The sequence below is a fragment of the Diabrotica undecimpunctata genome, chromosome 7 (genome assembly GCF_040954645.1).
Source record: "Diabrotica undecimpunctata isolate CICGRU chromosome 7, icDiaUnde3, whole genome shotgun sequence".
Classification (NCBI taxonomy): domain Eukaryota; kingdom Metazoa; phylum Arthropoda; class Insecta; order Coleoptera; family Chrysomelidae; genus Diabrotica; species Diabrotica undecimpunctata.
The window spans coordinates 140,665,348-140,693,228 of record NC_092809.1 but is presented as its reverse complement, the minus strand read 5'-3'; the positions used below and the strand labels follow the sequence as shown (position 1 = coordinate 140,693,228).

The 27,881-nt window shown below is 32.2% G+C and overlaps 1 protein-coding gene across 1 annotated transcript; it reads right to left on the bottom strand.

Annotated features, from left to right (window-relative positions):
• Window positions 1-78: 78 nt before the first annotated feature.
• LOC140445910 (E3 ubiquitin ligase Rnf121) lies at window positions 79-18,919 on the bottom strand. The gene is made up of 7 exons (XM_072538346.1): window positions 18,699-18,919; window positions 18,590-18,624; window positions 18,398-18,539; window positions 12,821-12,975; window positions 7,413-7,641; window positions 5,639-5,772; window positions 79-418 (listed from the first exon to the last, which is right to left on the bottom strand). Exons 1-7 carry the CDS (start codon window positions 18,732-18,734, stop codon window positions 196-198), a joined length of 954 nt encoding a protein of 317 aa, XP_072394447.1. The 5' UTR covers window positions 18,735-18,919; the 3' UTR covers window positions 79-195.
• Between the last annotated feature and the right edge of the window lie 8,962 nt (window positions 18,920-27,881).

Below are 27,881 nucleotides of genomic sequence, written 5' to 3'. Positions count from 1 at the left end.
AAATATATTATTTTACATCTAGGTCTTTTGTAAATAGGTCTTTACGGTCCATTCGTAAATAAATTAGTACAACGGATATAATCTTAAGCAGGTATCTTTTATTATCAAATAATTTAACATCACAACAAATAGGTAACAAAAAAATCATCAAGTCAAAACGATGCAGTTTCTTCGTTGAATCGCCTCGGCCTCTACCTACTCCAAGCCTAAGGCCCAATTGATTCCTTGGACTAGAAAAACGATTACGGGTTGCCAAGCGACCAGCCACCTGATCCAGTCCAACAATTGGCCGAACAGTACGTGTGGTTTTTCCCATGGATTGGAAAACATTTTCTTAAGATCGACTTTTTCTTTGCAATATGGGCATGTTTGCTTCTTGCCTACTATACACCATCCGCGTATACAGAATTCATGGAATCTAAAACAAAGATGGAAGTAGTAGAGAGGCGATAATAATAAAAAGTATGGATCGAATCAACTTTTATCAATGGAAGTAAAATATATTATTCAGACGTATTCCCACGTAAATAATGAATTCGTTATCAAAAGTGCTCTAGCTGTATTAGTTTAGGAGTAGATAAGTTTTTTTTTTATTTTTTTCCGGAACCGGAAGTAAAATTTTCAACTTTTATATTTTTCACGTTTACATAACTTAATGCAGAATCCGAATCCGTCATTAGTTTTTCTGTTAACCCTTGAGTTTTGGATCTACATACAAAGGGATCGAGATCGAAGACCGGTTTTGATATATTGCGCTGAAACACGGAATTTATACCAAAACAAGAGAATGCTTGGTTTTTGTTGAGGCCGTATATGAAAATGGGCTATAGCGTCGAAGATATAACTGAATTATATCAGCTCTATATAGATCCCGATATTGTGAAATTCATTAAAGTTCAGAGGCTAAGATGGGCTGAACATATTAGGATGACAGGTAATGAGTATGTTTAGGATTTTTTTTTGTTGCATTTTTATTTTTTGGTTCACCACGACTTTTTACACAACGTGACAACGTTGCGAACTGACTTCCAACCAAGAGTGAAAGGACAGAAGATGACGTTTAGCATTCATATAGAACCAACGATGTAATTAAGAAGCAGTAATTGTATATAACAGACACCTTTTGTTCTTACTAAACGTATTTTTGTTGTATTACTTAATAAATTTGGTTAACATTAAAGTAATAGTCGTATTAATTTGCAAAATAAAACCCCGAAATGAAAGTGAATAATCAGATCGGGAACAGAGTACACGAAGATAATGACACTCTCAAACCCAGAGGGTAGAAGAAGAGAACGACCGCGTAAAAGATGGATTAAGAAGTTGCTGCAAACGTTACTTATGACCTTGGAAATGTATTATACTGACAATAGAAAACCGTTACACAACGTTCTTATTTAAAAAAACCTTGTAACACCTTACGATAACCAAGGAGCAAGTAATGATTGTATCAAAAATAATTACTAAAATAGTACTTAAATAAAATAATTTATACATAACATATATCTATTTTACGTTAACCTTTACTATCTACTTAACCTTGGTTTAATATGTGGGTGAAATTAGATAAAAATAAATTATTTATTCTACATAATGAGTCACATAATCTCTAGTAAATATATGCCATTGTATTACATGTTTATTATAGAATAATAATTATCAGTTTGATAAGTTTTTAAATGTATACTTGACTGCTATCCTTGTTCTCTCTCCTGAAACTTCACCATCAACGCAATAAAATTAACTTTCAGTTCCTTGGGCGTTTGTAAACTATATTGTCGTTATAAACGAAAATTGTTAAAAATGAGACGGATTGGAATGCGTTTTCTGGCGGGACATTTGTGGCAATATGCAGGATGTTTGTCGCGTCAGTTGGGACGAGAGGGTGCACTTACGTTAGGACACTCCTTTGATTTGTGTTGTCCAGTCCGCAGTCGTGACAGATAGTGGCTTTTTGTGGACATTCTGTGTTAAAATGTCGAATTTACGAATCTCGCAATATGATCTTCCAGGCAGCATCTCGACCAGTATTTTGAGCGTAACAGGATAACATTGCTCGATTCAAGAATCTCGCAATATATGAACTTCCCGTTAAGTCTAATACCACTTCAGTCAGTGCTTCAGCGAACTGAGTCCGAGTGTGTAAAAACTGGTACGAAGTGGGTTGGGATATTACTGGGACGGAAAATTATTTGACGACTTTGGTGTATGGGAAATTGCCTTCAGACAAGCTGTCTTCGATGTCTTTTTGCGAAAGGTCACCCCTGTCATGACGAGGTAAAGATTTGATTGGATTTTGTTAAGTAAGCGTATAGAATTTTGTGGAGTAAGCAACTAATGGTGATTATATTATCTCCAATGATGTTTGGAAGTTAAGTTTGAAATTCGTGAACATATGGGGGTGTGAACATATGTGTTAAGGATGTTATGGGCAGGAGTTCGTTGGATTTTAATGTGGTGTTGAATTTCTTTTGATGGCAAATGTTGGATGGGTTGTGTTATATGCGGTATTTGTATAGTTTTTGTGGTTTTGCTGGAGTCATGTGTGCGCGCGCGCGTGTGTGTGTATTGGTAGAGTGGGTTGGGGTTGTTTTGTTTCGGTTTACGATTTTCAGTGTGTAATATTAGGTGCTCTTGTCAAGATTTGGGATTGATTTGTGATTTAGTGGTCACTAGAGCAGATTTTTCGGGAGGGTTGACTCTAGGGATTAAAATTTTAATCTGAGAAGATCTGGGTATTAGATAGTCGATTGAATCTGTGTTGGTTGCAGAAATGCGAGGGAATGTGTGTGATGTTGCATGTTTCTGTGTTTTGTTCTGGAATAGGGCTTGCAGGTGTTGTAGGCGTGAGAGTTCTCACGCCGTCAGTTAGTGCTGATAACTCTCCACTTTTCCGTGCTCTTACAATACACTTCAGGTCTTAAAAGACCGGTTTCGATAGTATGTCAGACTCGGACAAGGTGCCTCGCTCGATTTTTTTTCACTACTCTCGCTATAGTGTTCCTGGGCGTTTGCCCTGTTCAGTACCAAGCGTTAACAGTCTTTCTCTACTTTTTCGGTGCTTCTTACTACACTTCAGGCTGAAAAGATCAGCGTCGAAAGTAACATCAACCAAACTTGGCACCCTACGCGGTGTTATGATCCTATGGTGGGCTCTTTTAGGCTCGGTACATTGACGAATTCGTGTACCCTCTGATGATAAAGCATCAGCTGGACCCTGGTCTACCTGACCGACATACGACCGTTATCTAGCCACTAACCCCTACGAGTCCGACACCATTTGAGGGTGGTGCGTTGGATGAAGCATCGCGGGGCTCCACCCTCCCCGTAGTAGGTACCTGTGTTGCGGTACGCTCACCCGTACGTTATCCCCCCCGGGACGGAAAGGTGAACGCAGGTCGAGGCTCGACCTCGTACGTTTGACAGGTCGCCGCTGAGGAGCTCTCCTCTACCACTCTTAAATCTTCCAAGGTGGGTACCTGCTGTAACCCCACGCCCTTATTGGGGAAAGGGTGTATCAGGGACGCAGCTCGTTCAATCTCAGCTTGGTTCTGTGGAATGAGAGTAGAGTGGTCCCGTCTCGGATACTAGGAGTGTAGACCGGTGACCGTAACGCCGAAACGCCCTGCGTGCATTTTTACAGACCCGACACCTCTTCATTCCTTCCCATTAGTCGCCTCCTACGACAGGCAGGGATAAATTGCCCCGGCTGTATTCTTACCTCCGCGAGCCGGACGGAGAGGCTCGGTACAGTCTGTATCTGTATACGTACTGGCGGATGTGTGCTGTGCTTAAATACCTTGCTGCGCTTCTTGTGATCGGTCCTGTGCGCATGCGATTGGGCGGGTCTTACTCGCCAATTTAATTCACACAATCATCCTGCATCCTGCACAATTAAATGGTAATCTGTAATCCAAACCCTAATCACAAAATCTGAAAAACTGACAGATGAGAACCATAAGAACGAGGAAATGCACAAAGATATACCAGCTTTAAGAAAAGATGGCTTCTGCACGTCTACGATTGAAAAAGCACAGAAATTCCAAAACAAAATAAGAGATGATGCCCAAATACTTTAAGCTGCAAGGAAAAACTTCTACAGAAAAACAGAAATTAAATTGACGAATATGACCTTATTGGACTTGGACCCCACCCAATCGGATGCGGCCAGGGCCGATCACAAGAAGTCTATATAGAAATCGATATATATATATCGACATTTTAGTGATTCTAACAGCTACGATGTTTATTTTAAACTGCCACAAGGAGTATATGCGACGTCGGCAGCTAAACAATGTAGAGTACTTCAAAGTAAATAAGTAGAATAATAGAGCAAAATAAAGTATCCTTAAACTTGCAACTGAACACATAAAACAAGCAGCCAAAAATCACTACACTATACAATATTGTTCTGAAGCTATTTTCTTGTGGCATGTTAAAGTAATTACTATTTAAATGGGAATAAGCCACAATTAAAGGTTAAAGTACGTTTAATGACGTTTCAATTTCCACTTCGGAAATGAAATGTATTTTGAGAACGATTTCAAAAACACAAACATCTCTTTTGTTTTTTTTGTTATTTGCCAAATCGCAGGTTTTCTACAATCAGGATTTTTACTGATAACTTAATTTCAATCTGTCACTCTGATTAGTTTCAAATTAAACAGTAAAAGAAAGCCTCTTCAATAATGGCTGCTCCCTTTTTTTAACGGGAGTCGGGAATGGGCGTCAGTGACGTAAGTTTCTTGGGAATGGCAGAACGGTTACTCCCACTTCTACGACATTTTCGGCTTTGTAATTATGTGCAATATTTTAGAGGACTAGCTTCTAACACGTTGTAGAAAAAGTCCACCATCAGAAAGTTGGTGGTTTGTTAGGATAAGAAGCTTAGCTTGGCAGGACTGGATCTTTTTGGTTAAAAAATTTAGTAAGTGCATGCCCTATGCGGTGGCAGGGAGTTTTTGCTCTGGTGTTGGAACTCTCTATAGTTTTTAGGGCATATCTCTTGCTGAGAGTTTGAATCCGACTTTCTATTGTAAGGATGTTGGCGAGTTAATGATTATAAGCTGACGGGAAGTGTGAACGTTTGTTCAAAATTCTCTTCAGGATTTTCCTTTCGGTTGTCATTAAGGTGTTCATTTGGCGTTTGTTGAGTGCCAATAGAGGCGGACACTACTCTACTATTGGTCTAATGTAGGATTTATATATGTGCAGGAGAGTCCGTTAAAATAGCCATTATGATTGCCAACCTCCGTAGGGAGACGGCACTCTAAGAAGAAGAAGGAGAGTCCGTGAGCTAGTGTTTCCTAGTTCACCACGTGGAGCCGTTAGGAAATTGGCTCTTCTTATCCTATCTAGAGGGTTTAAGAAACCACTTGGACGTTGATGGTGTACATATAATTGAGGAAATACATAACTAAAGTTGTTTAAGAGAGGTCTGTCATACGAGCAAAAATGCTGAGTATATAAATATAGAATTATAAACTCATAAACTTGTTGAAACATAAGTTACATTCGTGATCACGAAGTTACATTAAACATTAAATTGTACAATAAACATCTCGATTCAGTTACGTCTTTTCAAGCCCAAAGGCATAAAAAAATTGATGTATATTTTCCAAAATAAAAGGATACTTACACATGCTCACAACTTAGTTTATAAGTATTTTCTATGACTCCTTCTTCATCTTCGCTAACCAATAATTTATTACCACATACGGCACATACAGAAGGATCCAAGTTTCTTGTACTTATTCCTTGAGGTGAGTAATACTGAAATTGTTGATTTGTTAATAAACTAAACTTATATCTATTACTTAGCAAAAAATTACGAATCAATACCTAATTATTTCAATATGTGCGATAAAACTAAAATACCTAGTTATTTTTTGTGAAACTCTATTTGAATTCCTGGATATAGACTCGTGTACTACCTTTAGCTGATTTTATTCACTGCCCATGTGTTTTGATGGTAATTTTTAGCTTACTTAAACGCTAAGTGGTGAGTAGCTATGATTTGCAAAATACGAGTCCTACCAAACCCCAATTAATAACGGGATTCTCCGACGAAACGAGCTGGTGACAGCTAACGTTACATCTTCTTCAGCGGCAGACGGAAAAAGGAATAGATTCGAAATATTATATATAATAAATGTACGTATATAAATAATAAATATTTATGTATGTATATTTATATTAGTGAAAACAGTTTTTGGGTACTTTTCAACGAAGGTTGAAATTAGCGGTACTCTTTGCGTACAACAAACGGCATCTTAAGAGATCATTACATATAATATTTCTAAGGAAATATATGGAGATAACGAAAATTTTTATGGTAGTCATAAAAAAATTCTTGAGAGAATGGACGGCAGAGAAATGATCGAATATACTGTATGTCTCACGAAATTATAAAAATACAGAAAAATGAAAATATTCGAACGTGAAAGCGTTCTGACAAGTTACATGATGGAAAACATGGTCTTCAGTAACCGGTTATCTTAACTGGATAGAGAAGGCTAAGAATCTTTCACAACCAAGCTGCAACAAAGGTTCTGAGGTATCTAGAACTTGTGAGTATGTAACAGATTGGAACTGCAAACTGCCCTTAAGAAAGTAAAAGCATAATAGCACCGAAATGGTTAATAGACTTTTCAATATTTTGGACTAAAACAAAGATATAGGGACGGGTAACAAACGTACGGCACGCATACCATGGAGTGCCAAGTGTGTTAGAAATGTAAATCACATTAATTTTTCGTCAAACTTATGTTCGTTAAAAATTCACCTTTTATTCTACGCCGATGCACGCGCTGTAAAGTATCAACTACAATATTGCCCAGACACATTAGTCATCGTTTTGTCGATGCCACTGTCATCTAATTACGATGAATGTGTCATGCGTCCTTTTAAAAAGGGTCTGGCTAGAGAAATCTAGGATTAGAGGACCACAATTGATCTGAAAAGGTCGCAGTGGAATAGGCCAAAAGCCACCTCATTGAATCTATCTAAGCAATCAACCTCAAAACGTAAATATGAGGACGATATCGCCATTCGTAAATTTAAACGAACAACCCTTATTTACGAATCAAAACACTTCCAAATTTTGCTATTTGATATGTGGAATTTGTGTGAAAATGTCAAAAACTGATTTGTGCTAACTGATCTCCACAACAGGACAAGATATCTTGCACTAAATGAAAAATGTAATTGAAGGGAGCAAGGTGAAGTGTTTGGAAATTTGGATTATTGTTTTGATCAAAGGATTTACAATGCTACTTGAAAAGTTCTTGAAGCTCTATCTGTCATCAGTGATTAAATCACCTGTATCGCGGTGAATCAATAATATACATGCTACATATTTTACTTTTAGATGAAAAGTGTAACCATATTTGTCCAATCTAAAATATACTTACCCCAATATGGGCTGCCATTTTATCTGCGCATATTTCAGCTATATCTCTGCCTAGTACGCCATAATACAGTCCGTAAAAGATGAGTAGTAACGCACAATCCATCCAACTGTTGGGCTGGGCGTTGAACACAAAATTCAGTCCAAAAAAGGTTGCCATCATTACGAAATATCCTAAGATGCCTAGAGCGTAACTTAACTTATGAAGAAGTAAAAACCATTTATATACTAATCTGGAAGTAGTAGAAGGAATAATTAGTTATATTTGGGACATTAAAAATCATCAAAACTATTTTTATTCGATTAGATTTTAAAATTCATATTGCAAATAGTGTTTTATTATGTAAAGAAAAGTAGAAAAAACGATTCTCAGCCCCGGTTTGATATAACAAAATTAGGAAGTAGAATTTCTACATGAAATGTATACACTTTATATGCAACAAGAAAATGAATAATGCCATAAAGGAAATGAAACGGCTGAATGTTGATATTTTGGGAATCAGTAAAGCAAGAGGGCTCGGGGCCAGAATATTTCAACAAAAAAAAAACGTTCTACTATTCGGGATCTAAAACAACGATCCTCGGCACAGACACTGCGTTGGAATATTAATAAGAAATAAAGGGTTAAAAAAAATGTCAAATAAGCACCAAAAACTACGAATGCTTTAAGAGCGTCAAAAGTAGAATTGGAAGCATTAAAAATTGTCGTAAAAGCATTGTAAACTATATAAAAAGTACCAGAAATTGAGAAATGTCAAATGTAATCAAAAGCGTAGAGAGATCTAAGAAAGCGTTGAAACCATCGAAAAAGCATAAACAATGATAAACACCTTGAAAAAACACCATAAAATGGTCAAAACGGCGCTAATCATCAAAAAATCGTCAAAAATGTAGGAAGTATTAAATTAAGTCAAAAAAAACCTCCAAAAAGCGTCGTAAAGGGCGCTAAATAAAATAAAAATATCGAAAATGGTGGTAGCTTTCGAACCTCCGAAAAAGAGTTATATGCTATGAAAAAAAAGCATCAAAGAATAGTTGGAAATGTTAAAGGTGTCGAACAAGAGTGTCGAGATAGCTTGATAAAAAATCGTCGTAAAATCGTTTTAACTATATAAAAAAAAAACAGAAAAAATGGGGAAACGTAAAAAGTCACTGAAACATCGACGAGTGATTCACAAAGCGTTGGAAATATCGAGAAAGTATTAATAAGGATAAAACATTCAAAAAAACTTCAGAAAATAGCCAAAAACGCATCGAATGATCAAAAGGCATTCGAAGTTTTAAATAATTATCCAAAAATCGTCAAAAATGTAGGAAGTATTAAATAAAGACAAAAACCATCCAAAAATCGTCGAAAAAGCGTAAAGGGCGCGAAATAAAATTAAAAAAAAAATCACCAAAAATCGATGATGGCTTTGGAACTTCCGAAAAAGAGTTGTGTGCTTTGAAAAGCATCATAGAATCGTTGAGAATGTTAAAAGGCGACGAACAAGAGTGTTAGGGAGCCTAATAACAACTATAATAAAAAAACAGAAGAAACGTTTTGATAAATTTTGGACAACTTCTGGGCACCCCAGAAATAGTAGATACCTGTATACTTAATGTAAAGGTATCCACGCAATTTTTTTTTTTAATTTTTATCTTTATAATTTATATACCTTTTTTATTATATCGTGAACCAAACCAAACCAAACATTCATAAAATAGAAATATAAAAAATAGGCATTAGAAGCAAAATGTGTTTGAAAATTTGACAGGAAAAGAGTCACTACGCCTCTCACTGATCATAAACTCAGGGATATCAATTTTATAAACCATAAAAAGAGTGTAGCACCAATTACTGTTTCCAAAAGAACAGTCGATGAAAACCCGATCGGCCGCCAGCCTATAAAAAACCTCGCTCTGTCGAAACCTAAACAAAAAAAGACTACAATGGGCCAAACAACATCGGCACATGTCTTGAAAATTTGTGTCAAGTAAATAGTATTGTTTGTTAATGATTATTTTAATTTTCACATGTGTATTTTTTTCTATTAATCAACTTTGTAGATTATAGTAAGACTTGTAGAAACCGTTAAACGCCCAATAAACGTAACGGTATAGTCTGTAATCTCGGTAAGGGTATGAGGCGCCACCTATGAGTCAAAACCAGTACTACACTGCTCAAATAATAGATAGCAATTTGCTAGATAATGAAATTTCGATTTTTATGCACAATTCGGTATGTGTCATAAAACGAGAAGTGTTACTGCATTCCTTGCCAAAGAGAATAATTATTTCTGTTTTGCCTTAGCTGGGAAACTTGAATGAGGTAAACCTCATGAATGGTATCATAATATATATAAAAATAATACAAAATATTATAAAGAGGGCTTTCCCGATCTGTAAAAACTGTAAATGCAGCAAAAGGTGGCATGACTAAATATTAAAATAATTTTTTACACTAATAATTTCTTTATACACAAAAGAAACATCTTCGCTTTCAAAACTTGTTTTTAATAATCTCAATAACATGCTGTTCCACATAAAAAATAAATATAGGACCAAGTGTTTGCAAAAAAAAGAAGCACATCAATTATTAACATAGCCCAACAACCATTTGGTGCCGGAGAAGTAAGAACTGAGTTTCCATATTTTTGACGCTCTGATTGCAAAAATGTCTTTATTTTGATTCGTAGCAGCTAATATTTACGAGGTAAATCTTGGTTCATCTTGATCGTTACAAATTGATAAACTCCAACTTCATAGTCCAGCAGGTATCGGAAATATGGATTTTAGGTTTATGAGTCCGTTTAAAAAGTATCGGACGACCGCGCAAAAAAAGGAGTGACAACCTTCCATATAGGTATTAATCCGCCAATGAACAAGCAGAATTGCTTATAAAAAGGAAGAAGAAGGTTTATGAGGATTTCCAAGTACCTAAAATATGGTAATTTGTTTCAATTTTACCTGCAAAAATTGGTTCCTTGCAAAAAAAAACCTAAAACTGTTACAAAAAAAAAAGAAATTTTTAAAATCAGTGCATCAAAAATACATTTCATTTTTACTTCTCTAGAAACTTTTTGAAGTGAAGCTTCTATACTGGCGTTGTATTACTTTTTTCTCTATACTAAAATGTTGAGGCGAGCGTCACGGAACTAGCGCCACAAGATGGCGTGGTCACGGATAGTCATAAAATAGTGTTTCTTCACATTGATTCACTACTCTCGACCAATTCGTTTCTAGTCATCATATATTTATTCTAAGCAGGTTTAAATTAAAAACTGTACGAAAAATAACTAACAAAATACAGACATTAAATGAGAACTAAAAAAATTAAAAGAATATTTGCAACAAAAGATTCGATCAGCAACGATTGATAAAAGTTAAAAGCCATAAATGTCATCCGATTAATAATAATCAAACAATATTGAATCATCTGTTTAAATGTTTAACACACTTCTCGTTTTAAAATAATTTCATATAAATACAATTATTATTTTTAATCATCTTACTTAGTTTCTATATTAATTAAATTTACTATCCAACTATATTTATTTATATTTTACATAATTTAATATTTCGTTTGAATCTGGCAGGTCTGTCACCAGTAAACAAAGTATTCTTTGTTAATACGTCAACAGGTGGCGTTAGGAGCAAACAATAATTCATTGAACTACACTCGAGTGCAAAATAATAGACTCAAAAGCGATATTTGAGATTACACCTTCTGTTTCAATGTAAGAAGTATGAAAATAAAAAAATGTAATGTGCAAACAATAACTTTATTATTGAACTTACAAAAACTGCTATTGCATTATTTGGAAGACGCATTATAAAAACAATATGCAATCCAAACACAGAGTTTCCTAAATATTCATCATTGGAACTAACGCTAACGCATTGGAACTAAAACTAAGAAAGACGTTAGGAACAGAGAAATCATCAATTACAAAATGAATTTTTTAATTATTTAGTATTTGCTGTTACCACCCCTACTCCTAATTACACTTTCCAATCAATTTCGCATGGATCGGATGACTTTTCTAATAAATTCTTGAGGCATTGCTTTCCATTCATCATTAAAAGCAGCTCTTAATTCTATTATGCTCCCTGGTGCATGATTTTTGTCCGGGACACTTCGTTTTAGCTCATCCCAAACATGCTCTATTGGATTTATGTCCGGGCTTAACGCAGGCCAATTTATTGTAGGTATACCGATATCAGATAGATAGCTGGTGGTGACTCGTGCGATATGGCATCGTGCCTTAAAATAAAGGCATCACCAATAAATCCCGCGTATGAAACCACATGTTCCTCCAAAATGTCTCTGATGTTACGATCCGCCGTTAAACCTCCTCCACGTCCTCCACCAGGCACGAAAATCAACTTGGTTTTCACATCCATAGAACTGCCTGCCCAAAACATACAAGAACCGCCTTCACGACACAATTTCTCGTATACAAAATTGAGCAAATTGCTCTCCTGGCCTTCCATATACTCGACGCCTCTTTTATCGTTGCCATGTAGGCAGATCCTATTTTCATCGGAGAATAATACCTGACTCCATTGATAATCGTCCCAATCCAGATGTTCGCGAGCAAATTCTAATCGCCTTTGCTTCTGGGCTGCAGTTAGCTTGGGACCCGTAATTGCCCTTTTTAGTATTAGGTTGGCTGCTTTTAGTCTCCTTCTGACTGTCCAAACGCTGGTAACCACATCTCGGACCTCTCTAAGCTCTTCTTTGAGTTTAGCACCACTCAAATGTCGATTTCTCAGGGATTTCGATACAAGAAATCGATAATCTCTCTCCGTTGTTATTCGTTTACGGCCTCCTCCTTGTCGACGGATATAATCAGCAGTATCTTGGTACCGACGATACACTCGGGACAAAGCAGATTGGCTTAAATTTAGTCGACTAGCCACGGCCCTCTGGCTCAGGCCTTCTCTCATTAATGCTACTGCTTGAGTTGCGTTGACGGATGTGGTATCGCGTTATATATGGAACGCTATAATAATATGTCAAATTCTGACCCCCTCTCTACGTGTTGCAATATTTATTTGTAATGCGTCATCCAATTCACCAAAAAACAAAATTTTTTAAAACTCAATAATGAGGTTAATGATTGTACACTAAATATTTTTAAATTTACACTTTTTTAGATTGAAACAAGAGACGTACTCTTGCAAAATGATTCGATGAGTCGATTATTTTGCACTCAAGTGTATTTGAATATAATAAAATTTGTTAAAAAATATAAACAATAAAATTGCTTTATTCAATTTTAAAAATACAGAGAATATATTATGAAGCTTTTCGCTAGTCTACTGTACCACCTACTGCAACATATTTTTTTCATTTTGTTGGGTTGTGTAATACACAAACATTAGTTCTACTCATTCATTTAATTAAAAACACAGTGTATTTCTTACCTCGGTGTGGTCCTATCTATTGGCTTCTGAATGGCTTTTCTAACAATAAGACTAGTTATACATGAAAATAGAAGCCATATAAAAACGAATCTCCACCAATGACTTCTCAAACAAAGCCCTAGCGGTAGGATCCACATGGCTAATAAAGTGACTAGCTAAAATCAAAACAATTATATGATGTAGTTTGAGTGAAGTATTAATTAAATTCAAAAGTGTAACCAATGTATACTTTAGTGTGTTTATCATATCTCTAGCTGCAAGTCTTTTGAGTTAATGACATAACGCTTTATTAGTATGAGGTTAATATTTTCACTAAAATCAAATTAGTGACCTACTAAACTTAATCTTGTATAAACATTATAGTTTTTTAAAATACTCCCTAAATTTACCTGATCTCATCTATGGCTAAGTATCTTTTTTAAGTTCTTTACTGTTTTTTTTTTCAAAACTTATTGTTCAGTTGCTTGTTAAGGTACTGTGATCAGCAATTTCAACTTCATTTCACTTTTTATTCATATCAACTATATTATTCAACCTGATTTTTACAACTTCTGTTGTTTTTTTTTTTTGGTAAAATGTTCATATTTAGTACTATAATAATTATTGTCAATAGTGTCCACACAGGGCCAGCGATAACGGGTCTACAAGAGATGCACTGAGCTTTTTCTGCTATAATAGTGTTATACAAAACAGTAAAATAAATTTTTTAAACTTGGTTCCAATTCCAGTCATAATACCTTTAGCTGTGTTTGTTATTTTTGTATCCCACACATGTAAAATATACAACGCATAGAATTCCTACCCTATAGTAGTAGAATTTATTGGTAAATATATTATGTTTCAAAAAACAAACAACTTTGCACCTATTTGAAATTATTTATTTATTTTCTTCAAATTTCTTTGAAGTTGTTTAAAGATTTTGTGTCAGCAGTTAGGAGCGTAAATGAATGATTTGTATTAAAATAAACATTTTACATAAAATTTAGTTTATCAGGAGTTTTCTCAATTTTGTATTCTATCAATTCTATGTGTTTAGTAATACATAAAAGTTTGTTAGCTTACTGTGCAGTGTGCATTTACAAGAACATTATCTAGTGTTGCATTCAATTAACATAAAATTATATTGGGTCAGTATACTGTACGTTTATTACATTGCGGTTTCACATTATTGCAAAAGTATATTATTGAGGTTTTATAGTTATTATTTTTATTTATTTAAATACTAAATTTTGTGTGATTGCCAAAAAATTAAATAAATATAATTTAATTTTAAAAAACCGAAAAGCGTCTATGCTAGTTTTGCAGGAGGAAATCATATATCCTAGCACCGGGACTGTGTCTACATGTTACTACTTTCAGTGATGTCTACTATTGTATAACAAAAAACATTTTGAAAATGATTTTATGTGAATCCCACAGATAAATTCAGTAACATTTTAAACTGAAACTGACAACAACTTTCCCATAATAAACCACATATTATAGGAAATTCGTGACAATCCTGCAAAATCATCTGATCAAACTGAATTTATCTATTATATTATTTTATAGTGAAGAATTATCTGTAATAGGTAAAACAAATTTATCCTGACACTAAAATGTTTTCGAATAAAGTTTAATTTGTATATTGCACATATTTGAAAATGTTTATATTAAAAATAATAAATAGTTTTGAGATATCTTTATATTTACGATCATTGTAATTATTAAACTTCTTAAACTTATTTTCATTTAGTTTCTTCTTATAGTTTTTTAGTATTATATTATTTTTGTCTTTTGTAAACAAATGACACAAAAAAAAGGCGTTTATTATTTTGCTAATTGAATAATTTGCTCACTGAATGCATACAAACCCCATTTAACTAACAAGAATTCAAATTCAACTCTCCAATTACGTCATGCGCGAAAACGACGTATTTGCGCTACGGGAAGATCCTATTTGTCATTTCTTATAGTATCATGTATCATGGTACACCTTATCTTGTACTTGTAAAACAATAAAACTTATTCCTTTTCTAATTAAATATAATAATAGTGTTATTATTATTAACCTGCGTAAACAATTTATGTGCCCAGCTGCAGAAATTTTTGTGTTTTAAACAAAATAAAATTTGTTCTGCTAAAAGTGTAGTTTGCAGGAAAATATGCAAAACAATTTTTGCACGTGAGTCATTTAGTTATGGCTTCGTCCAGCAATGAATTTTTATGGCTAATGTAGTAAATAAGTACAAAGACCTTGTTGAAAGTGATTCGACTGAAAAAGGATATTATTGTTCAGTTAGTTGGGGATAATGTTCTTTAAATAATTAAATCCCAAGAAACTTCAATGGGAATGATGGAAGCTCTAAAAGCTGTTTACAAAATACAGGACTTCAGTGTCGAGTACAAATCCAGAAAAAGTTGCACAACTTAGTATTTAAAGAAGACGGCAACTTGGGTGAGTTTTTGGTGGATTTTGATAAAACATTAAGAGAATTAAATTATGCAGGAGATAAAATAGATGATAGTGAAAAGATCACCACACTTTTATCTGCAATGCCTAATAAATTTAGTTTAGTTCAGTAACGTCCATTGATATTTTATTTCGTTCTGATCCATCAAAAGTAACTGTAGATTTTTTGAAAAATAGTTTAATAGCAGAAGATGATCGTTTAAAAACAAAGGAAGTCACTAGTGTCCCTGTTCCTTCACATGTCTTTGTTGGCCATAAAAAATATAAAGGTAAGGGCAAACATACATTTAAAGTTCGTTGTTATCACTGTCATGAAATGGGGTATATTCGCTCGAAATGTCACCATTGAACAAAAAGTTGTCTTTTTGCTCAATGGCACAAAAGAGGAAGTTGCAGTCAGCTGTGATTGTAATGTAATGAATAGTGGACATCTGTAAAATAAATTCAATTTTTGACTAATTCCAAAGCAGTGGATAGACAAATAAATGTAACTGTAGAGCAAAATTTCAAGGTAGTTTCTCAGCTATATCTAAAGAAGGACTTTCAGTTACTTTGAATGATGTTTTTGTTTGTGACAATATTTCTTATAACTTATGTAAAACAAATTGAAGAAAAAGGTTTTCGTGATTTTAGAAAATAAAGAAGTAAAAATCGTGAGGGGTGATACTGCAACTATTACCGGAAAATTGATTGGTAATCTGTATTTTATAGAATTGTAATTGTATTCAGATGTGGTTAATATTGTTTGTAATACACCTGAGTTGTGGCACAAGCAGATGGGACATTCTTGTAGATTTCCTGTGAGTTCAGTACGTGAGATATGCTTGAAAGGTAAGCAGATACATTCTCCATTTTTAAAGAGCATCTCAAGTGATACGAAAGCTCGATGTTTACTTTAATATGTGTCCACAGATGTGTGTGGAAAAATTAGCCCTTCTACTCATGATGGTAAAAATTATTATGTTTGTTTCATTGATCATTAGTCATTTTGAAATTTTATACCTTATTAAAGAAAAGAATGAAGTAGAAACATGCTTAAGGCATTTTGTAGAATTAACTGAATCAAAATTCAACATTAAAATAAAGTATTTGAGATGTGATCATGCTCGAGAGAATAGTTCTAAAAGCTTTAAAGATTTTTGTACTAGTACAGGAATAGCTATGTAATATTCTGTGCCTAGGAATCCAGATCAGAACGGATTAGCGGAAAGATACAATCATACTATTTTAGATAAATCTGCAGGATTAATTTTGGACAGCGGTCTTGACAAGTCATTTTGGGGAGAAGCTGTATTGGCTGCTGTGTACTTAACAAATCGAACTCCTACAAGTACATTGCCTAATTACTGTACAACAGCTGTTTTGATGGGTAATGGATGGAAGGAGGCCATAGATAAGGAACTTTTGGTTCTATGTGTATGCACCAGTAGCTAGATTAACCACCCTGAGGGTACTGTTAGCCATTGCTGTAGATCGTGATATGGATATTCATCAATTTAATGTGAAAAGTGCTTTTTTAAAAAGTCCAGTGTATAGTGATGTGTTTTTAAAGCCACCAGATGGCCTAAGTGTTAAACCTGGTGTAGTATGTAAATTGGTAAAACCTTTATATGGTTTACGGGAAAGCCCTAAGTGTTGGAAAACAACTATTAATAAGCATTTATGAAACTTAATATTTAAAAAATCTAAGGTTGATCCTTGCTTGTATTTCAATGGATAAACTTATGTTTTGATATGGGTAGATGATATTTTTGTTTTTTTAATTTTCGAAGATGATTTTTGAGAAGACAAAAATTGTCTTTTTAGGATTAGAAATTGAAAGGAAAGATAAGACTTTAGTTGTTAGCCAGAAAAATTTAGTTACAAAAATTGTTATTTGTTTTAACATGGTAAATTGCAAGATTAGTAAAATTCCAATGGAACTTAAATTGAATTTAGAAAAAGCTCAAACTGATTTTAAAGTCCCTTATAAGGAGGTACTTGGTAGCTTGATGTATTTGATGCTTGGCACTAGGCCAGATTTGTGTTTTATAGTTTCATTTTTTGGAAGATTTCAAAATGATTTTAATAGTAATCATTGGAATACTTAAAAATGTAATTCGTTATTTGAGCTATACTAACGAGTTGGGCTTAATTTACAATAAATTTACTAAAAATGATAAGTTTGTTCAGGCATGTGCTGACTCAAATTTTGCAAGCGATGCTAATGACAGGAAGAGTGTTTCTGGATATGTTATTCTTTGTAATAATAAAGTTGTAAACTGGTGTTTTAAAAAGCAAACTGTAGTTGCTTTTAGTAGCAGTGAAGCCGAATATTTGGCTCTGTCTGTGTGTATGACTGAGTGTTTGTTTTAAGGTCAGCTTTTAAAAGAAATGTTTGATTTCCAATATCCTATTAAAATTTTTGAGGACAACAGATTGCATAAAAATGGCTCAAACTTATGAGACCAAACACTCAAAACATATTGATGTAAAACATAATTTCGTAAAAGATATGGTAAATAAAGGAAATTCTGTTATTGAGTATGTTCCTACAAACAAACAGTTAGCTGATGTGACCAAGGCATTGCCTGTTACTCAATTGAATGTTTCTAAAACTAATGTTTTTAATTTTACAGTTTATTAATTTATTGTAATTTTGCTTGCAGTTTTACATATTGTTACTCTGTCGACAATATCATACAATTAATAAATTAAAAGCATCAAATGTTACTATTATATAGAAGGAACATTTCCAATATCAAAATTGTTTATTTAACTACACAAACATTGCAAATATACTCAAACTCCTATTATTATAAAAGCAATAATCTTTATAAACCTGATATACATCATTATCTCTATTAGAGAGCAACAAAATAAGATAATCCACATTGATAAATATACCTTTCATAGAGAATTTATAAAATGGTACATTCATTCAATTTTATTACCGTTATAGCTTATAGGAATTGTATATGAAAATATGTTTTTCTGACAAAGTACAAATTATTATATTTGCCAGGAAGTAGCATAAATGTTAAAGATTAAAAATAGAGACACTTTTATTCATACTGTGCACAATATTGTTCAGTATAATTTTTCCTACACATTTTCCCAATTTTTGTGATTCTATGGTAACTTACAGAATAACTCCTATAATGACGCTTCTTCCATTCAATTAGGCACAATTGGGCAACAACTAACGTTATAATTAAAACTATAATCATTTCCGCGTGCATTTTCTCATGGCCTTTATGTTGTTCATGTATTCTTTGATGTTCTAGCCTGAAAATGATTGTTTTTATATAAATACATATGTATGATCATAATTTTACCTTAATTTTTCTTCTGGACTGAGTTCTTCGAACGTCTAAAATTAAAAATCGATGTTTTTGATTAATTATTACAAAATAATAAAATACATGTTATAATAAAAATACTTACTCGGTTTCCCAGCTCTACAATCTTGTGTAGATCCATCTTTGATACAATTTCTTTCAATAAAACAGTATATTCTACATTAAAATTACAAATAAATTAAACTTAACCTAGCCCTGAATTGAGCTAGTGTAAATAAGTTGAATTTGTTATCATCATTCCACCTTTAATTTTGAAGTCAACCAATCAATTTTATAGGTTGAAAACATAATGACGTTTTCTTGACGTTTTGAGTTGTATAAACTGATAAAAATTCAATGTTAAAAAAGCTGTCACTTCTCTTATTGACGTGTTATTGTATTTTGGTATGCATAATATTAGGGGTTGTACCAACGAATAATATTTATTTATATATTCATAATGCATCTACCGGGTGGTGAATCACCAAACGGGCCATAGGAAACTCAATGAGAAATTCTAAATTGTTGAATTCCTGCTTCCCTAATTATTTTACATCAAAAGTTATAAAAATCTTTTTATAGAGGAGTGAAATCTGCATTTAATACAAGTGTTAAATTGTTCTACGAATTAAGCGTACTCCAAATTTTTGCAAACATATAATATATTTTTCAGGCCACCCCTTAAAGTCAGGCCACAGGCGGTACAAGAATGTGTATGACATGTTGCTTTTGATCATATTGATGTTTCTGATATTTGACAATATTTGAATTTTGAATTGTCAATATTTTTATTTTATGATTAAATTATAAACAACAAATTTTCGCAAATATTACTACTACTATAGTATTTTTCATATAATAATGCGTGCACGTCATTCAAGATTTACGACGTTAGAACCTCACAGCGTTGCCAAAACATCAGAATAGTAAGTAAGTGAGGAATTTTTAAAATGTCAACTATTTGTCAAACTATTATATTAACAGTAAATACACTTAGTTTTAAGACTACTGCAACACACTAAAATACACAAGAAAACATTTTAATACAAAATTATATATTCTAAATTTTAAACTTATCACTTTTAGAGCATTAATAGTAAAAACGTCCCGCCATTATGTCTGGTTCAAAATAATCTATCTTATATGAAAACTTATCAGCTTTCTACAGACTATTTAACTTACTCTAAAAAAGCGGCAACCCTTTAAAACAATTTTGCAACACGCTGGACTGTCAAAAAATTTGAAGTAGTCTCGTATCAGTTGCGTACAATTGTCTAATATATTTAATTAAAATTATTATTTTGTGGAATATTAGACTTAAAGAGTTAATTTATAAAATATATATTATTAATAATAACAAATGTTTTTGGTTATTTAATCAATATAATTCTAAAATTCCCAATATAATGATGATTACATTTTTCTGATTATTATACCATGTTGACGCCTATGAAAGATCGAGTAGTAGTTCCGTATGGGTTTCGTATTATTAGCTGTGCTAGGAAAATTTGAACTCTAAGGTTGACTTTCTGGAAATTTTAAATATAAGTGACGTCACTTTATATAAATTGTGACGTGCACGCATTTAAAACTACTGTGATAAATAAAATGTGTGATCTAAAAACCAACAAGTTTGCAAACTTTTGTAACAGGATAATAGGATTGCGAGAAGATCGTCCATATATTTATCCGCTGAGTGAGTCTCTTCTAGTTTCTGGTTCTGTTCATCAATCACTTACCACATAGATGGCGCACACAGTCAGCCTAAATGCTATTGTATACATAAAATATTATATATAACATATTTTTCATATCATCATCATCCAGCCTCAAGAGTCCACTGCTGAACATAGGCCTCTTCCTCATGTTTCCAACCCCGTCTATCTTTTCATATACATTTTGATAATGTGTTCATTATAAGTATATCATTTTGATTTATTTTTCTTTAAAAATATTAAATTTAATTTTATTCATATTAACACTCTCGCCGCCAATGATATTTTAAATTTTTTCGGCGTGTGCAAAACTATATTATTTTGTTAACGTGAAACGCTGTAAGTGTAAGTACATTAATGTTACACGTGTATCAATACAGAGTGCACATTAATGTTACTTGGCGGCGAGAGTGTTAAATAATAAAATAAAAACAAGATTGCCAATTATTTGAATCATATTTACATTATTTGAGGTAACATCCGCCACAATGTTATCTAGTTTACCTACATTTTTCCGGCAATGAGGTGTTAAAAAATTAATTTTCATAAAGAATTTATAGATAAGTAGGTATACTTAGTAGGTAGGTATACTTCATTCACAATTATAAGAACTGACTTATGCAGAATTTAAAAGTATCCCGCTGATAAAGTCGAAGCCATAAAGGGATTTGCCTCTTCAGGTAAATAGTAAAAAGGGCCGGCTTAACGAATTTTATATTTTATTTGTCATTTACATTACATATTTAATTTAAATAAATATCTAGATAATTAAGGGAAAAAATACATAAACTGATGGAGTATTAGAATTAATTAATTATTATATTTTCTGTCTCGATTCTTTATTAAATATATCCAAATTTTGAAAGTCATAAACAATTTTTGTTTTGTTAAAAAAATTGCAAGTGAAATAATAAAATGGTGAAGTGAAAATTAAAATGAATTAATGTAGATATATGTAGTTTTAATTGTTAGTAAGGTATAAAGTATGTCTGAAAAAGTTGGCAACAAATGGGAAATTTCTTTATTATTAATTTCATGAAAAAAACTATTCTTCATAAACATTTCTGCATTTCATAGAAATCAATAATCAATAATCAAATTTATAAAACTTTAAGTGGTATACACTGAAAATCAAAAATATTGATTTATGCTTAAAAGTGAAGTGCTTTTAAATTTAGGTGCAGCATAAAATGTTATTTTAATTTGGTTGTAGGATTTAAAAATTATTTTTAAATTTAGATTCATGGCCTTTTAATGATGTATCAGTAGGTGCATTAATTTTTAATTTTATTTATAATTTACCTTATTCAATATACAAAATCAACAAATGCAAAAGTATTTTTTTATTTACTTTTTACTTTAAATGTATTATTTAATTATTAGAAGGCCATGAATCTAAACTTGGACATAATTTTTAATAGCTACAAACATTTTAAAATTACATTTTCTTGCATATCTAAATTTAAAATCACTTTCTTCTTCAGTATTAATTAATAATTTTGATTTTTCCTATCTACCACTTAATATTTTATAAGATTATCTGTTAATGATTTCTATGTGATGCATAAGCTTTAATGAAGAATAATTTTTTTTCGTAAAATTATTAATAAAGAATATTTCCCATTTTTTGCCAACTTTTTCAGACATGAAACGGAAAACTTAAACATAACAAGTCAACATGAATAAATATGAACCTTTTAAAACGAGTAAATCGGTACTCACCGAAGGGATCTCAGACGTTCAGATACAATTAGCGTCTCTTTGTAAAGACAATGAAGTCGACTTTACTAAAGTAACAAGACATTTACTTAACACAGACACTACACAGTACTCCCCTGAGTTAGTGATAAGTTATAGTCTAAAAAAATCATTATGAAATTGACTGGCCAATGTAAAAACTAGTGCCAATAAAACACAAAACAGACACAAAACATTTTCTTCGTTGAGCCTTAAAATAATGATTAATAACAATAATTATGGGAAATTTGTATGTTTATAAAAAGAGTTTTTTGACATTATGCTTGAATAATAATATTTGATCTGATTATATATACCTATATACAGTCGTGCTATGCTTGGCTATTATGCCGGTCCTGGCAGTTTTGGTAGCTGTGATAATTATACAACAATAGAGTATTTACAAGGGATTATTCAGTTTTACAGCTGTTATTAAAATAACTTTTATAATGAGACACTAAATTTCTGGATACAGTATACCTACCTACACTAGTTCTAATACTATTATAGTTTATATTTAGGTACACTTGTAGCATAATTGTCTGATAACTAACTTCTGTCAATCAATCAACTACTTTTTTTTTAAACTTAGCTGCCGGTAGGTATGCTATTAACAGGAAAAAATTTTGTTGTGACAAAAATGTAATTACTTAATTTAGCGCAAAACTTTGTCAACAGGTCGCGCTAGTAGGTATCTATTAAATATGAGAATATATTGGATAATTTTCTTATTAGCTTTGATAACACACTTCTATCTTAGTTTTAGATTTTCTTTAAAACCTAATGTCATGTCAGATCACCATTTTGTGGGCGTATCCAAAATACATCAACATCCCAAACTGACTGATAATCAGATGATCTTCTCGCGTTTCTGTTATCCGGCTACTAAATTTAGTAGATAGAAGTTTTCATTGCAAATAATTGTCGTAGGTTGCCTGTTGTATCAAATTAGATACAAACAGGCCAACCATTTTTTGTTCTCGGATATTTTATTTATTCCTCAGATGAATTTTTCCTTTACTAACTGCGTGACGTATATGAATAAATATGACCGTTGGAAATCTCTTTTTAATTGAAAATTAATTTATCGAGCGTAGAATTATTTTTAATTTATTTATTTTATTGTAAAGGTAAGTAGTATCCGTTTTATTTATTGAAGTTATACTTCTATACGCACGGTCGGCGTTGGAAATTTGCACGGGAGTGAATCTGTGAAACCATTACATACCTATGTAAAATAATGAGTAAAAGAGAGACATAAGATATATTTTCTCTCTTCCTCTCTCGAGAATAAAAATGTTCCTTTTGTATATATATTTAATATTATAACTATATTATATTATATATAATATTATATATATATATATATATATATATATATATATATATATATATATATATATATATATATATATATATATATATATATATATATATATATATATTGATTTAGAGTATCAGCAATCGGTCAGGAAATAAAACTCTATTTGTTCAGTCTCAATATTTCGTCACGATTTTGTGACTTCTTCAGGAGAAAACTGTAAATTTATTAGAATAATTAATGATTATATGTAAACAAAATGAATATATTATGATTATATGTAAAAAAAAAAATATTCATTTTGTTTACATATAATCATTAATTATTCTAATAAATTTACAGTTTTCTCCTGAAGAAGTCACAAAATCGTGACGAAATATTGAGACTGAACAAATAGAGTTTTATTTCCTGACCGATTGCTGATACTCTAAATCAATATTTAAAACAGTACGGTCGAAAAAATAATTTGAAATATATATATATATATATATATATATATATATATATATATATATATATATATATATAATATAATATAGGTATATTAATATTATTATTTATGTGATATGTTTTGTATTATTTATTAAATGTTCATAATTATTTTAGGCTTTTGTATTTCAAAATAATCACTGTATGACAGACAACTGTCAATTTTGAAATCCGTTAGTTAGTATCATGTCTAATTGGCAAATCTTTTACGTGTTTGGTTCATACGCTGGTGTACGTGAGTTCGAATCCCATAATGAACTTGATTTTTTATTTTTGAAATATTTAAAAACCTCACGTTAATGTTATTAAATATATGTAATATACGCAAAAATGCTAAATTTTAAAATAAAATGAAAATTTACAACATAATCCGAGTTGTTGGTTTTTTATTTTTATCTTCGTAAAGTAAGTTATGTATATTGGCAGTTTTAAATACTTATGAATATTGCATTTTAATTTGTATTGTATTATTATATTGAATTATGTTGCAGTGTATTGTATTGTAATTTTTATATTAATAACAAAATAAACAATGAATTTTACTGCAGAGTATGTGTAAACAAAAATTGTTGCATTCAACTCCTTTTATACATATATGAAAATAAAAATATATATTTTCATTAAAATATTGATACAATCCTTCATTTACTATACTCCTATTACAGGCCAAATGTTTATATACAGCAAACGATGCGCCATATACCTATATAATTAATTCTTTTTCTCTTTCTGCTCTCTCTTACCTATAGCATTAAATATGTAATGATTGTGCAGATTGACTCCCATATAAATTTGTAACGGCGAACGCTTGTATAGAAGTATAACTTCCACCGGCAGTCCCACTGGACGAACGCGTGTATAGAAGTATAACTTCTACCGGCAGTCCCACTGGACTGCCACGCCCGTTTTTTTATTTATAATTTTAGTTATTGTAGAGCAATAATTTTTGTAATAAAATTAGGTTGTAGCAAATTTGCTACATCATGTCAAATCGTCATAAAATTTTTATATTATTACTGTAAACGCTGGGTTAGTTTCAATGATTTGTTTTTATTTTTTAGATGTATCCACAAAAATTGAAAAAACCGCTTACACAGAAAGAGTTGAAAGATGCTAAATAGCACATTTATCGGATAGTGATGATTTTGAGTTGGATTCGGATGAAGAAATCGACATTATACCTATAAGTTGTAAAAAAACTTTATATACTTGGGATCCCTAGTCACGTCTGATAATAACGTTACGGAGGAAGTGAAGAGGCGAATATTTATTGCAAATAAATGTTACCATGGCTTAATTAGACACCTAAGATCAGATAACGTCGCAAGAAAGACAAAATGCCAAATATATAAAACCATAATAAGACCGGTACTCACATATGGCTCAGAAACCTGGGCACTTACTAAAAGAGAGGAAACGTTGTTAGCCACCTTCGAAAGAAAAATCTTGCGACACATATATAAGGGCACAAAAGAAAACGGAATATGGCGAAGACGATACAACTCTGAACTATACAAAATATACCAGGATCTGGATATTATAACATTCATCAAAATAGGACGGCTGCGTTGGATAGGACATGTAGAAAGAATGGAAGAAGGCGAAATACCAAACAAAATATTCAAACAGATGCCAGTAGTAAAAAGAACAAGAGGAAGACCGAAACTGAGATACTTAGAACAAATAGAAAATGATATAACATCCTTAAAAATAAAAAACTGGAGAAAAAAAGCACGAAACAGATCGGAATGGAGAAGAATCCTAGAACAGGCCAAGACCCAAAAAGGGTTGTCGAGCCAGTGATGATGATGACCTATAAGTTGTTTTGAGAAAATCGCAAAAAACCTACCAAAATCGTAATTTGACACCAATGAACATCGTGTTTTAACCAAAATTTTCTATCTGTGATAAAATAGTTACTACTAAACAAAACATACCTAAATTAGACTTGTTAGTAACAAGATTTTGGTTTAAAAATTAGCCATGTCTTGCTTTGCACGTGAGAGTTGCACATGTCTGATTATGCATCTAAATGAACCTCAACTGATTTTGTATTTCTTATAACATTGATTGCCTCGTGTGTGACACTAACAAAAAAGGCTCGTACCTAATAAAATAAAACTAAATTTGAAAAATATTGTTTTTAATGAATATAGCTATAAACAAAAACTAAATTATTAAGTTAATATCTTCAGTTAATTACCTACTATTTAACTGGGAATAAGCCACAATTAAAGGTTAAAATACGTTTATTGACGTTTCAATTTCCACTTCGGAAATCGTTCTCAAAATACTATTTTGATTTCCGAAGTGGAAATTGAAACGTCAATAAACGTATTTTAACCTTTAATTGTGGCTTATTCCCAGTTAAATAGTAATTAATTTAAAATGCCACAAGAAAATAGCTTCAGAACAATACTTTCAGTATCAGATGAATTAATTATACTTTCATCTTCTGCACCTTCAGGATGATCTTCCGTGCCCTCAGGATGATTTTCCGCCTGGTCTGGTTAGTGTTTTCCAAGTACCAAGTAGTTAAAAGCTTATGTGAAGAAATGAAGACGTTCATCAGCCGCCCAATTCACCTCATAGTGTTTCGTTAACAAAGATAATATGCTTTTTATTTTATCTGGTTTTAAACGTCTCCCCTACACTCAATGGTTGTAACTGGATTTGAGTAATATTCTTTCTTTTCTTGCAGATGAACTTGGGCTTAGAAAGCACATTTTTATAAAACGGTTCGCATGTAACATAAACACACCCTTTCTTGTTTTTTGAAAATAATCGTTTAGATGCTTGAAAACGAAAATGCCAGGATCTAGTACTTTTAAGAACTTTTTGCACCTCACCTTTCCAGTCAAAAACTGAGTAATCTTCTCCAATTTTCAGCACTGTAGAATAATCTTTAATAAAATTAATATACCTACTTTTCTGGATCAATTATGGTGGTATATTTTTTAACTTTTCTTTCTATTATCCTATCAATGTTTACGTATGGAATCCATATAAGCATAACGCATTTAAAAAAAATGTCAAATGTCTGGTTTTGCTTTTATACGCTTCATACCTATCATAAAAAAAAGATTACAAGAAGTGGCAAAGCTGCTATTGTAACAAGCACTCCAAGATGAATTACAAAGCAGTATTGGAAAAAGGATATTTTCTACAACTTCCGGCTTTAAAAGGAAGGTAAACACCTAATTCAAAAACAATTAAACAAAAAAAAACTAAACCTGCGTCACAAAATAAGAAATTGTCAGCGGCCAAAGAAAAACCAAATAAACGTAAAAGAGGATTCAGCAGTTCTTCATCTTTAGATTCGGTTCCTGCAGTAGAGTATAAAGATTCAGATGTAGATGACCTGGTAGAAAACTTTGAAGAAGATGCCGTTTGTATTTTTTGCGAAACTCCATATATTTTCTAAAGATATCATAAGCGAACACTGTGGCGCACCCAGGTGGGGTTTTGGGGGTTAAACCCCCCCCCCAGGGCATATAAAGTAAACAATATATAAAGAATAGTAGAAAAATGTAACTTGTCTTTCACACACAATACAAAAAATCCAAAACGCTGATTGAATAATTAAATTACCACTTTAAATATGTAGAACACAATAATTATTGTATAAATACGCAATAATTAATAATATTTTTCATTATATTTAGATATAGATACCTAATATTAGGCTTATAAAAAATTAGACAGGACGAGTCTGTTGCGAGTAGCATGCGCCTACAGGACTGTATCTGCGGCGGCCTTGTGGACTATCACGGGTTGTGTTCCTCTGCATGCGTTAGAGCAGTAGAAAAGAAAAGAGACATCTCTATGGGAGAAGAAAGCATTTGACAACAGCTATAAAAAAGAAAGGGAAAGATCAATGGAAAAATGGCAAGAAGAGTGGAACAACAAGGAAGATGTTGCTCAGTGGACAAAGATGCTGATCCTGAGCCTAAGGGACTGGGTAGATTGTCTGTTTTAGGGCGTATCTTCATAGGTTCAGAAAGACAGATGCAGATAAATGCCTATA